The 14,849-nt window shown below is 43.1% G+C and overlaps 1 protein-coding gene across 1 annotated transcript in view; it reads left to right on the top strand.

Annotated features, from left to right (window-relative positions):
- chd7 (chromodomain helicase DNA binding protein 7) overlaps positions 1-14,849 on the top strand; it is a 45,227-nt gene that overhangs the window by 3,804 nt on the left and 26,574 nt on the right. The window contains exons 2-3 of the mRNA XM_055202312.2: positions 6,642-8,641; positions 12,339-12,757. Coding sequence (XP_055058287.2) covers positions 6,818-8,641; positions 12,339-12,757 — 2,243 coding nt within the window. The 5' untranslated portion in view covers positions 6,642-6,817. The remainder of the gene's footprint in view (positions 1-6,641; positions 8,642-12,338; positions 12,758-14,849) is intronic.

Here is a 14,849-nt window from a genome sequence, read left to right as displayed (position 1 = left end):
TTTAAAGTTCATTTACAGGATATATTGTCTTCAATCTTCACAGCATTACAATAGTTGACTCTTCTAATGTCTCTTAATTTTCCCTATGCTACCCTTGCAAACAGGAAGTGCATCTGATAAATACACCTCTGTAGTATGTCATTTTCGTGGCTTTGGGATTGTGTAGCATACAGTTAAATATTTCATGAGGGGGCATCATGGGTTCTAGGCCTGTCTGACCCTTCTGCAGGTCCTCAGCCGGTAAGCAGACAAGTGCTGGAGGCAGACTTGGTGACAGCAGGTCTGGAAGTGAAGGTCAAAGTTCTCCCTTCCTCTTTTTCCATATCTGGCTGTCAGTGTTCTGTAATGCACGCAAGCACTTTTTTTCCGTTTGACAGAAATGCTCCCATATAAGCATTATAGAAATGTTTAGTAGGATATTACTTGATATTTGGAGTGAAATCTGCTAAATAGCTTGGGGCAATAGATATAGATTATAATTCTTCATTAGCAGCGGTTTTCCACCTAGCATAGGACAGCTCACACTACCAAATATGGGGGGAAGTCATCCATTCAATTGTGTAAAAAGAACCAGTTTGCGCAAATAGAACAGCTCTACGGCCCTAACCCCCGCTCCCTCCGACTACCCACTCCTCACATCCTGTCACCCTCACGCTGCCTTTGTGCTCGGTTACTTGCCACAGATACACCCCCCTCCAAACCCCCGCCTATGCATATGTGTGCTCACTCACAGAATAGCACAGATATAAATTATGCCCAGCTGCAGTAAGCTTCTAGTGGGGGTTGTTGAAAAGGGAAATAAAATTAAAGGAATGCTGCTTGTGAGCATTTGTGTAAGTTGTTGTTTTGAGTGTGACTCCTCCTCTTTTTTGCCACGCTGCATACGTTGTGCGTGTTAAAGTTCATCCCAAGAGACAAACCACAGGTGGTCATAGACCTGCCCTCTCTTAACAGGGTTTTAAAGCGCACTGTGAAATGGGAAAATTGGGGAGGTAGGATTGGTTAATCAGTGACTTTCTTGCAGAGTGCATTAAAGAGACTGTCGGTGTTAATGACTGCAATCACACACACTTGGTGGGCCTTTCCTCCCCCTCTTTTTCTTATTTCTCTAGTCTTTTTTCCTTTTTCTACTCTGCGCATTGCTCTTTTGGCAAAGCCGGTTTGGTTTGGTTTCAGGAGAAATAATGCGGGTTGGTGCTCTGACACAGATGGCTAAAAACCGGCTCAAACTGCTTTAATGTTTATTGCTTGTTTTGTCAAAGGAATGCTTTTTTTAATGAAGGATAACGTCTTGTACACCTATATAAACAGAGCTCAAATAGCTGAACTTCAGACGTTTTGTGATGCCTTTAATTGAGAGATCTGGTTGATTGAAACCAACTATACTATTTTTAAGTTAACTGACCTTTAGTATGAAGTTCTTGCTTGATGTATTCTCTGTATAAGATTATGTTAAACAAAAATTATGGTTTTGGGCAACTCATAAATAACACGCGTATGCACTCTGTGTTGGGATTAGCAGTAATCTGTCAGTTTTAAAGTGTCTGTGTGACAGCAGGTAATTATTCAGCATTGTGACCGATTGGCTCTCTCATGTGTTGTGTAACTTAAGTTATGAAACTGATTTTTAGAAAGATACTGAGTTGTTGGGACTGTTGCAAGAATTCTTTTTATTCACACCTCCAGACCACAGAGGACCATGTATAAATCATGAGTTCATGAGATTAAAAGTATATTTATTGATGCATTGATGTATCGCCTGCTGCCAATAGCACGAGAGAGAGGCTAATACGGATTGTTTGTTAATTAACCGCGTCAGGGCAATAAGTTGCATGTTTGTTGCATAATCCAGCATTTACATTTTTTTTTTTCAAAATAATACTTCCCAAAATAAAATCTGTACAAATTATAGTTTGCCAGGCATGCGATGGGGGAAATCGTAAATCACGTAGTCAATCACGTGAGAGATAACTCATTAATTTGAGCCATGCGGTCAGAGTCTTTCATGAAAATGTCTGCAGTCTGGGCTTTTTTCAAAATCTCGGAAAAGGAACAAAAATCGTCAAAATTTTATCTTACTTTGTGCGTCTCTTATTGTGTTGGTCATTTGAATGTTAAATAGATCCAATCCATGATTAGTAAAAATAATTTGATGCAGAAATAAACTAGCTTATATGCCAACTGTATAGTAGTGTATACAAGTGTATTATATCTGTTAGGGGTGGCACGGTTCACAAAACCCTCGGTTCGGTTCGTATCACGGTTTTATGGTCACGGTTCTCGGTTCAGTGCGGTTCTTGTTGTTGTTTTTTCATTTTTAACACTCTAGAAATGTATTATCTTATTAATGTATTAATTATCCGTAATTTAGGATACAGTATTAAAAAAGTTACTTCATGTAATCAGGCACAAACTGAATTTGACTTTAATTTAAGCACATTATTGGGACCATCCCTGAGGAAAACCAGGTGAGATTTTGATACAGCAAGAGGGAAGACATTGATGATTTCAACATGCTTTTCATTTATTTGTCATAAAAGAGAATGTGTATTGCCATCTACATGAACTTATGTGCCTTTTGAGCACGCAAAGATAACTTGCATTTATCAAACTGCCAACTTCAGTGTAGCTCTAAGATTTATCACAGAGATGCTGCTTAAATACTGCAGAGAGTATATGTGGACGAGAGAGAAACATAACTTTAACACCCGTAATATTTAAATCCGTCTCTTTTGTCCACTTCTGCCCTGATTACTTTGAGGGGCAATTTATGAAATAAGATCGCGCAACTTTCACACGGTAGCAAAATGAAACTATGCCGAAATCAGCCGGTTTCGTTTTATCAATAAAAGGCTAAAAATAGCGCTGAATACGAAAAACCGTAAAACATTGTGTTCAATACCTCAGATTAGATAAATGGTCGGAGAGAAGGCGGTCTCCTGTGGCTGTTCGAACACATTCAACCCATAGACTGCAGTTCTATCTGGGTGATTCTCACGAAAACTTGGTTTTAAAAATGTCAAGCATGAAAATGTAAAAATTGCTTAAATTAATTTTTTTCCCACCAGACATTGAAAAACAAAGTCTGGAGTAAATGGGAACATTAATTTAAAAACTTTTATCATTTAACTCTTTTTGTAACATAATTTTAAAAATTGGTCCTAAAAAATCTCATTACCGCAACAATCAGAAAACATCAACACTGACATATTTTCAAAATGACGTGACAAACCTGAAAGAACATAATTTGGAGATTCTGCACATGCATTTAAAATCAAAGTATTATGCTTCTATTAATTAAATTAACATTTAATAAGTATCTGTTGTGGTAATGATAATCAAAATGTCGTGTAAGCATTCTGACAAGACAATATTTCAAATTAACTGTAAAAAAATGATCTTACCTGGTAGCCATCTTGAAGTAACTGGTCCATGTGCTTGGTCAATCAAAATCAAACTTTATTAAAATTCTGTATGTGTGCTTAAACTGTTCTCAAAAAGGCAGAACACAGTATTGTGTTAATTCTGATGCTTTTTAATGTTACTATATTACACATTTTAAAGCTAAAATCATTATTGCCGTGGTGTTTCAATGGTTTCGTGAGAATCACCCATCTATTTTATTTTCGCTGTCATCATAGGTAACATGAAATAAAAAATGTTTCCACACACCATTATACAACGCTGGCGCATCCTCCAACTCCGGGCAGACTTCCTTTTCTCTCCCACTTGCCATTTCTACACGTAACATAACCTACAGTACTTACACTGCAAACCGGTCACCTCTTCTTTTGCGCGAAAGGGAGACACGCTATCTGAGGTCACATACAGGGCATGAGGCTACATTGTGCATGCCATGAACCGTGCGACGCACACGCGCTCCGAACCGAGACAAGCGAACCGAACGGTTCGGATTTTTTTCATGAACCGTGCCACCCCTAATATCTGTATCAGCCAATAGTTGTCGGTTTAAATCCGTATCAGCCCCAACAAATCATATCGGTGCATGTTTATCTGTTTAATGTCTCACAGAGGCTTTATTCCACAGTGAGATACTTCTGGTTGCATTATGGTCACGCTTTGATACATGTGGACAACTCTGTCCATTTCTGACACTGGTAAGACCACAGAAGTCAAAACTGACCAACAGTTAACATGATCTGTTTGGTGGCTCCTGAGAATACTGCAGTTTTGCTTTGTCAGCATGAATTATTTTCAGTGAGGGACTGGGATTTGTGCTGAAAACTTACCCTGAGTGTGCCTTTTATACAGATTTATTTTACAACATCGTGGTCGGACGGTGAACCATACTTTTTTGCTATGAATCAATGGTAATGTTAGAGCTGGATGTTGTGATCTAGCCAAAGTATGTTTAAGATATAATATGCAGTTTTAAAACTGATAATGATTGTGCCATAGTCTTATGGTGGTTATGTCTTGTGGATAGATGATCATGCTGAGTCTGCACACTACTAGATTTGTTTGGAGACATTGTTTTAGTCACTCTTTCAGTAACTCCTTTGTCTAACAGAGAAGTCTGTTTGACCTCTTATGTTTATTTGGCAGAAATGGAAATTATTTTGTAATTATTTATAATGTCAGCTTTGTTAGGCCACATTAAAAACTGTGCCCATTGGGTTAAAATATTAAAGACAACTTGTATATGTTTGTTTTGGTGTGTCAAGATAATTAGCCTTTTTAGTGACGTTGCGTATGTCCCTAGTTGTATTGGCTGCTACCGTTTGTTCTGCCCTCCAGATAGGGGCAAGCCTGGCCACCCACTCACTGTGGTTGCCTTGTAAGTGCGTACGTCACGGTTGCTCTTGCTCTGACTTGTGGGTTTGTACTCCTCCTTAGGGGTGTGGCCCTCCAGAAGGAGCCACTCTGGCATGCCGCCACATCCGTCACACTCCAAAGAGAACTGGGTGAACGGTCAGTCTGTCGGCTTACACACCAAATCTGATCATAGGGATTCAAATTTGCGGCTTTTGGCATGGCTGTGTAGGATCTCCCTCCCCCGTCCGTCGTTGTGGTTGGTGCAGCAAGAGCATCGTTAGTACAAGTGCCGCTTTGGGTGGATAGGGACTGATTTATAGCTGTGGTGTTGAGACTCTTCTTCCTGCTCTTAACTAAAGCTGTGAGGAGATTAAAGTTGTGGTCCTGTCACCCACAGGCAGACATCTCTCCTTCCTCCGATCACTGCTTCCATTGAGGTTAACTGTGGTTGTAATGACCACCTTGTGTCACCTTCAGGATGTTAAAAAGTTAAGGAAGATTTAAGTCGACCACTAAAGTGTTATTGTGCTTTCTTAGCTGAGATGTTTCGTATTGAGTGATAGGGTAATGAGTGGAAAGAAGGCCTGTTGGTTTTGGTGAAGTTGTGTAAGTGTGAAATGTTTATTTTCTGTGTGTGGTTTGTAGCTTGGTGACTGTATACTGTGATATTGCCTTACAGGAAGTCTTGACACCTATTGCCAAGCTATGCAACCACTTATTATAAGTCTAACATTGTAGTTGTTCTTTTGTCTCCCTGTGTTATGGCTGGAAAGTGTTGTTTGTTTGTTTTTTGTCTTTTTTTTCCGTAGTACCAAATTTCATGCATTCTGTATCCAGAAGAATGTTTGTGGAACAGTATTTTTTTAATGGTCATAACACAGCATGCTGAAGCTTGTCTTTCAGTGTGGGTCTTTGATCCTAAGATTAGGCTGGTCAATGTAGATTTTCACTGGGATAGTTTAAACAGCCACGTGGAGAGACCTAAAGAAAAAGGAAAATTGGGGGTTGGGTGGAAAGACTGAATGAGCAACAGAAAATGAGGAGCCTAGGGTGGAAAGGGAACATTTTATAGTGGGGTAGTTGAAGTTGAGGCGATGCATTCCTCGCCCACCCCTTTTTTCAAGCAGTGGAGTCGCCCCACACATTCACTTACGCACGCATGCACACAGAGATAGTTGTGGTTGACTAGGACATCCAGTCCCTTAGCAGGCTCTCTTTCCCCCCTCCCCTGCCTGGGTTTTTTCACGTCTAATTCCTCTTTGCTCATCTGATTACCCTGCACAAGGGGACAAGCAGGTTAAGCTCACAATATTCCCAATAATACATACACCTTTACTTCCACTCCTTCAAAATACTTCAACAGCTCTGACACACTCACAAATACAGAAAGTTGCACATAGGCAACAGCAGGGTTAGTTTTAAGACTTAGCCTTAGCAGGTGGGCTGCCTGATTGTGTTCTTGCATCTGCCTGCCTGGTCTGGCAGCTGCTGTTGTTTAACTACCACTGCTTTTGCTGCTGCCTCACTCTAAAATCCTTTGTTCTTTCTCCACCATCAACGAATTGTAAAGAATGAATGAATTTAGGCTTGGTGCCTGTGTATGTTGGCCCTTTTGTTTGGAAGCAGAAGGAGCCGAGGGTGGGGGCTGGGATCAAAGGTTGGCAAAGAGTCAGTTACAACTGATTTAACTGAAGAAAAAATCCTTAGTCTCACCACCCCTCAACTGCTCTTGAATATCTTAACAGCTGCGACTCACTGGCTGAAAATTTAATAAATCATGGTTAAAGTGAACATAATAGAAGTGGTTTGCTCTCACCTAGAGCTATTTGTGTTAATGCTTCCTCTCTCTCTCCCTTCCTCTGCAGGTCCTGTAACCTGACTTTGCCTGACACTGCGTTCTCTGAGAGAATTAAGGAAATATGGAGTGACATGCTGCAGATTAGTTAGCAGCTTAGCGGCTTTGAGGACATCCACCTCTGTGTGAGCACACATTCCCTGTCCTGCTTCTGAAGCTTGGCTGCACAGCAGGAGCACTGCAGCCATGGCTGACCCAGGCATGATGAGCCTTTTTGGGGATGATGGGAATCTGTTCTCTGATGAGCTGGAGAGCTTGGGAGAATGTGGCTACCCCCAAGGTCAGGCAAATCCAATGAGTCAACAGATGCCCCATGAGCACCAAGGTTATGGGCAGCTCTCCTCTTCTCTTCACCTCTCCTCACCTGCTGTCCCTGGACAGGCCAAGCTTGGCCACCATTTTGACCACTTCAATCAGTATGAACAGCCCAAGATGCATCCAATAGACCAGCAGGGAGGCCGGATGATGGGAAATGGACCAGTAAATGGCATGTCCTCACCTCACTCCCACTACCATGGTGCTCCAGCGAGTGCAGGAGGGGCTGGAGCTCATCATGTCTACCCAGGTGCACAAGGAGACGGACGGAGCCAGTCATTCCCAGATGCTGGAAATGCTTGGGGCCCTCAAACGATACAGGTCCCTGAACAGGCTCGACCACCTTTTCAGCAGCAACCTCCACAGCCTTCTTCTCATCAGCATGGCCCTGCTGGAGCACAGGGACATGCTCACCAAATAGGCTCTTTTATCGGCCGTGGTGATTTTGCCATGCAAGGGCACAACCAGACGCAAACACCTCCAAGAATGAACCACTTTCCACAAGGCATCTCTCAGGATGCAAATCATTTTATGGGTCATGTGGGGATGGCGCAAAATCCCAGCATGTCAGGACCTCCCATGCGCCACCCAGCACAGCCTTCTCAGCAGCATCAGCAGTCCAATCAGCAGTTTCTTCACAGGCCTGGCCAGGGCCCGGTTCACCCAGAGTCTGTGGCCAACCACAATTCCCAATTCCCACAAAGCCCTTCACGGCAACAGCAGCAGCAACAAGTAATGGGCGGAAGACCCCACCAAAATATGGCATTTAATATGCACAACCAGCCAGTCTCTTCCAACACTGTAAACAGCTCAGGGCAGTACCCTCCCTATCCTCCATACGGCAACCTTAATCAGGGATTAGCCAACACTTCAGGGATGAGTCCCAACTTGAGCCTTACCACCAGCAACAACAGTAACCCTAATGCGCCCGTATCCCAAGTGCAGCGTTACCCTGCCTCAACAGGGCCCCAGCGCTATCCAACACCTGGGACACAACAGGGACCAATTCACCAGCAGCCCATTCATGTGAACCAAATCAATGCCCAGCCTATGCATTCAGCTCAGAACCAGACAACAGCTCAGCAGAAGCTGCAGCAACAGCATCTACCACCTCCATCTCAGGGATCGTATGTTTCCCCACCTTCCATGTCACCAATGAGGAGCCTGGCGACACCTGCTGGTACTCCTCCACCCCAGCAGGGCCGCCCACCCAGTGCCGGTTTGGTAACTGATGTGGGTGGTTACCCTGGTGTGCCACACCAATCTCAAGGTCCAATGGCACATACCCAGAGAGGAGCTGGCCCAATGAATGCAGCACAGCAGCATCCCCACCAACAGCTGCCATCACATCCACAGCAACATCCACATCCTCCACCCACCCAGATGTATGCTGCTTTGTCACCCAATCACAGGGCCACTGGCGCTCAAGTAAGACCTTCACCAGGACCGGGCACAAACCACACAGAGCCGCCAGGCCCACAGGACCAGAGACTGCTCTCCCAACATGCACAACGACAGCAGCTGCAGACACCCCCATTGCCTTTCCAACAGCTGCAGCAGGTGCACACCCCTCCTGCAATTCCCCCCTCACAGACACACCTGACTGCACACCACCAGAGCTCTCCTCCATCTCAGCAGGCATGGGCACCTACTCACCAGTCACCTTCATCCATGCAGAAAGTGCCTCACATGCAGGTGAGTGTAGTGTAGACGTACATTTACGTGTTTGGCATATGTTTTTATCCAAAGTGACTTGCAGTGCACAACAGTTTAGTATACCTTATATTATCAATGCAGTGTGTTAACCTTACCTTTGGAAAGTTAGCTTTGTGGGTGGCAAAGACGTACTTGTGGGTGTTTTTGGCAGACTACAAAGTTGCCTTTGCCCCTGTGGGTGAACAAGTGTGTGTGGGAAATGGATTTTTACAGCTGTTTGTTTCCTCCTCACTGCATATCCCGGCCCTCCCCAAGACACAGGCGCCACAGTGCTAATCTCCTAACCCCACCCCTCCCCCCTTCCCACTCTGAAGGGGAAATGCTCCCTTCCTGCTCGCAGTAAGCATCACTCTCCTCCCCCGTCTGCACTTCTTCCGCTCGCTCCCTCTCTCTCTTTTTCTCTCTGCACCATGTCTGTCTGTCTGTCTCTCTCCACCCTATCTGTTTGCTTTGCCTGTCTCGGAGGACTCATGCGTGAGTTAATGGTGTACAGCAGGATGCGTGCCCTGTTGGGAGGGTGGAGGAGAGAGAGCCAGTGGGGATGGGAGGTTAGCAGCTCTCAATAGCTGTAAATGTCACGTGCTTCTGATGCCATTAGCTTGTTTTGCTCTGAAAGCCTCTTTCTCTGGTGACCCTTTCACACACAATGGCTACTGTTATTTTAACATGCATATCCAGCACATGGCATTTTTTGGTGGTTTGTGTTTCTTTCTCTCTCCCTCTCATACCACAATCTGTGTCTCGTGTCTGTGACGGCATCTCTTTGATTGTGTCCTGATAGAAGTTTTGAGGTTGACATTTAGGATGTCAGCATTAATTTGTCCACCTCAGTTGTGACCTAGATGAAATGCATGCACTTAAGTGCTGTGTGCCTGTGTTCACTGCATCTCTATCTTGTCACTTAAGGCAACCCATGATCCAGACAAAGACACAATTATTTATTCGCTCAAAGACAGTTGATGTTGATATTTTTATTCACATGCATTTTACGTTCAGACCAACATAGGCATTTAATTATTGATATTAGCTTATCTCATTGTTAATACAGTATTTAGACATTTAGGCATTTATAACCAATAGGCAAAGTATTCTGTTTTCTGCATACAACAAGAGCTTGATAACAGGCTTGACTTGGTTCAAGTTATCATGAAATAAATTAAATTCAACATTCATTTTCTCATGTTGCCAAGAGATTAAGTATAGTGTGCCATGCGCTAAGGGCCTACTCTGCACTCTTCAGAGGAAGGGTTGAATGTACTGCACTCATCTCATGTGTTTTGCCAACTATTAAATGACATAGATGTGTCACTTGTGCAATATTGAGAGGTTTGATGCAGACTAAATGAGAGTGTGACCTTTAAGTAGAGCAGTGCTTCATCTGAGGGAACAGACGCTTCATTGTGGCTCCATCCAATGTAGTCAGACTGGTACCAAGCACAAGTGTTCACAGCATCACACTTGTCTTTGATAACTAAAATAGAAGTGCAGATGGGAATGCATGAAATGTTTGGGTCATGGCTTAAATCCAGTCACGCTGTGTGTGAAGAGTGGACAGCCATGTTTATAATTCCTTTATTTCCCCTTTAGCAGTTGGTACAAGCTGCAAGCCTCCTGAGACTCTGCTGTCAGCGGCTGCTAGTCGTCTTAGCGGTCTCCCTCACTCTGGGTCGAGCATAGGTTGCGTGGTACTTCCTAAATATAAAAAGTACAACCAGGAGCTATGGCTGTAAGGGTTATGCATAATTTGCGCAAACCAAATGTCGTAAAAGGAAGTTGCAACACAGAATGCTTCAGTTGGAACATGTATACATTTTCTAGTTTTTCTGTTTGTCAGTTTATGTACTATTTAAATAGTTCACTCAAAAATGAAAATTCTGTTATTTCCTCATTCTCATGTTGTTCTAAACCTCTGAGTTTTTTATTTTGATGAGCACAAAATAAGGTTTTAGATATCTTTTGATAGATTATGATGATGGTAAGCACACAGCTGATTGTAACCATTGACTTCTCTAGTAGAGAAACACACTATGCAAGTATTGTGATAAATTACACATTTGACAGTACCCATTAAAATCCATTGTATGTTTTTCCTACTATGGAAGTCAATGGTTACAATCAGCTGTGTGCTTACCATCATTAATCTAAATCTCATTGTGTTCATAAGAAAATAGAAGTTAATACAAGTTTAAAACAACGCGAGGATAAGAAAATTATGACATGATGAACTATCCCTTTAATGTATGTGTCAGTTTCAGGCTCAAAACATTATAAACTTATTTGACACCAAAGTTTGGTTTCCATTTGTTGCACTTTGTAATTCCCTGTGCAAGCCATGTCTATTCTGTGCAAGTTTGTTTATAGTTTGGTACTAGAGAGCGTCTTACAGCCTCTAGGTGTTGCGGCACCGTAAATTTGTAGTTCATTTAGATTTGCTCTCAACCAGAAGCAAGCAGAAACTTCAAGCAATGAATCTTGAAGATAAATTTTAACTAGGGTTAGGCCGTGTGTCTGGGAGTCAGCTTTTCATCAAATGAATTGGGTGTTAACTCATGGGTTTGCCCTGCAAAAAGCCTGCCGTGCTGAGCAGAGGCGCAGTGCTCCTTCAGGGAGTATTTAGCTCACCGAGTGAGCACTTTGCCTGCTAGATTAACTGACACGCCAGTCTCCCCCTCCGAGAGATGAAATCCTATATTGAACATATTGTATTCTAGACTGCTGCTGTCAAATTAGAAATGCAGAGAGCGCGTGTGGTAGGCCTATTGTCATTCATGCAATTGATTATTGGGGAGACTTGGCAAGAGGAGAGACATTTATCCGTTAAAGCAGCCGCAGAACGCTCGCTGTTCCAGCTGCTCTAATGACCACCATTGCATTTGGGTGTTGGGTATTTTCTGTGACCTTGCTGCTGTTTGGCATGCACAGTGCACCCATTTTTCTCATAGTATGTTTACAGGAAATATGCATTTCATCACCACAATCATGTGGTTTACAAAGTCTTTTGTTTTAAAGCAAACTGCATGGTATACAAGAAACTGGTAGAGTAGAATCAACGCATGGTTTAACATCTTCCAGTTTTTGTATGCATCTTTAAAATGTTGTGGCATATTGCATTACAAATGCCAGTGTTTCAATTTTAGACATCAGCAAATTTAAAGTATAGATATAATTTATTAGTGTCATAATGCCTCAGTTCCATATGCTGCTGGGACTTTGGGAAGCTGGACGCTTAACACTGCTGCCAGCATGTTTCCTGTCATTTTGTCTTCGCTATGAACGGTATGGGTATTGGAGATAACACTGCAACTGTAAGGAGAAAAACAAAACCGTTTAATTCTGTTGAACTATAATTGCACTGGCAATAATAAGAGGGTTAAGGAAGTCAGACCAAATAATGTGGCATGCCACGTTACATCAGTACAGATTCCGTAATTTGTTTTTCCCACAAGTTAAATTTTTTTTAGTTATGCGTTTGGTTCATTGGGCCAGGTTGAAATTTTTTTCGGTTTAATGGATGTGTATGGTTGGCCAGTGTAATGAAGCCATGGTACTAACAGCACATGCCTTAAGGTGGGTTTGCTGCTTTGTAGTCATGAATGGGAGAGATTTTTCAAAATCCGTAAGACTTCTAGTTTTTTTGTTCTTGGTGCATACTAATGTCTCTCTTTCCCATCCTCAGCATTCCCCTTCAGACCCCTCCATGGAGATGGTAACATCCACTATGACACCTGCCTCAGGCCCGAACCTGCAACCAGCCAACTGTGACATACAGCAGACTGAGAGCGAGCTCAAGCCAAAAAAGAAGAAAAAGAAGAAAGCCAAGGCCAGTGAGGGCCAGGAGGGTAATGACATCGGCAGTGAGACTGGAGGAGCATCATTTCTGTTGAATGATGGAGATGATCTTATGACTTCCATGGATCAGCCTGCCGTAGAAAAGAAAAGCAAGAAGAAACCAAAGGAGAAGGAGCCCAAGGAGCTGAAAGAACCCAAGACTCCTAAAACTCCGAAAACTCCCAAGACGCCCAAAGAACCCAAGGAACCTAAGGAGAAAAAAGTGAAGACTGCCACCCCGAAACCTAAGAGCTCTAAAAAGCCCAGGTATGTGTCTGTGCATTTTCTAATTACAGTGCTTTGCAATGTTTGCAGTTTTATGTAAGTTCAGATGTGAAGGTTACAGTCAGATGACTGAATGTATAAAGGTCTGTGGACAAGTGATATTTTAATCTTGGTTGTATTTGTATTGACATACACATGGACAGAGAGACAAAACCCCATTGGATCATTTTGTTCATTGCACTGCAAAATATATAGAAGTATAGTACCATCCATTTAGATGTGGTGGGGCTTGTATTCAGTTGTATTGTCTTAACATCTAAGACTTTAAAGAGATGATATTGTCCCTTTACAAAGGCCTTGTGGACTGTTTTTGCTTTTTTGCTTGAAGCTAGTAACACTAAACCACAAACACCATAGCATTCTCATTAAAAATCTCACCCACTTACCAAAGCTTGATGTTGATACTTGTGAAGAGTTACAAAGTATTGCTAACAATAAGGTTGCACTTTACATTCTCACCTTTGCTGGTCATTCGTACTGCAAAAAAGGCTGCCGTAAACACAATATTGCATGTTCTTAATATATCTGACTCTCCTCTAAATACACATCCCAATCATTATGCCGACTTTGAATGATGCTCCCTTCCTTTTCCAGCCCTTTCTTCAACCCCACCCCTCTTTAAAAAAATCATCCAGCCCAGAAATGCAAAGCAACAAGGTTTCATGGCTATTTTTCCTCTAGCTGAGGTGGTAACATGAGCCGGCTGAGGAATGTGTCAGCCTTCCCCCTTAACCTCCTCCTCCCCCCCGCCCATCCGAACGCCCGTCACTCCACCGCCATGTCCCTTTCATCCAGAGGAAAAGGGCCGGGCCAATGCGAGCACTCAGCAGCGCATCTGCAGCACAGTGCGAGAGCAGTAGGTCATCTGAAGGGGGAGGGGTTGGGGAAGTGTGTATGAGCGAGAGGAAGAGGGGAGGGGGAGTATCTCCATTTAAAATGGCACCTAATGCTAGTTAGTCCACAATGCTGTCTCATTAATCATGCCGGCCTGAATTTGACCAGATCTGCTGCAGCTCTGGCTGTGTGGTATTGGTGAGCCCCTGTGAATAGTTCTTAACAGTCTGTCCCAATTTCTTAAAAAGTGGGCTAGCGAGTTGAATTTTCATAGCGTGTGACACACACGATGAGAGTTTGTCGTTTCCCATCCCCTACTGTCATTTTTTAAATATTTGCACTCCATCTTATCAGGTTTAACACTTGTTGCCTTGTTTGCTTATTTTATGTCAAGAAAATGGAGTAGAGGCAACAATGTTGGACTTTAAAAAGTCTTGTTCTTGTCTCTGTGTTTAAACTGACAAAAACAACATACTATAAATACTCATTCTTGGGCCACACCCAGGGTAAATGTGAGCGTCTGCGTGCCCCGGTCTGTTTTCCCCACGCAATCATCAAACACTTCTCAAGGATCTCTCCTTAGTGTTGCATTGCATACGGCTCTCCCCCCCACAAGATGACTGCTTTGCATTGCAAATGCACACCTCTCATCTTCAATTTATTGGCCGGTTCCCAAGCAACTATGGCAAAGCCCCCGTTTCAGCGTTTGTGTGGTTGTTTTCCAACTATATAAAACCGTCTAATTTGGTGGGCAGTTTTCTTAGCACTTTGATTTTCATTCGGTCTCATGTCAAAGTCTCTCTTTCTCGCAGATTATCTTAGCTACATCCTGTGCACTCAGATATGAAAACCACAATAGTCGCGGTTGCATAGGAAGTGCTGCAATGTGTGTGTACTTAAAGCTCTACGCTTGCGGGACCAGCATGCCTGTCTTCAGCACCTTTACACCACACCGCTTGCTTATTTGTCCCCAAACAAGCACTCTGCCATGTCTCCTCCCCACCAGGCTCTGGTGCAGAAAAAGTTACATTCTGCATGACATTGAACCTCAAAGACAAAGTGCAGAGAGGTGAATAACAGAACGGAAGGAAAGGCTAAGCATCCCACTTTATACTCCATGTTTATTTTATCCTACCAAGACTGGCAGCCCTGTCCCACTAGGGGTTGGGAGTTTTCAGTTCCTGTGAAGTCTTGTGTTTGCTGCTTTGGTGATCAGAGAAGCTACCGCCTCAAAGAGAGA

This window comes from Misgurnus anguillicaudatus, chromosome 2, assembly GCF_027580225.2.
Source record: "Misgurnus anguillicaudatus chromosome 2, ASM2758022v2, whole genome shotgun sequence".
NCBI classification, from domain to species: Eukaryota; Metazoa; Chordata; class Actinopteri; order Cypriniformes; family Cobitidae; genus Misgurnus; species Misgurnus anguillicaudatus.
The sequence above is the reverse complement of the archived record's forward strand: the minus strand, read 5'-3'. Positions and strand labels throughout refer to the sequence as shown.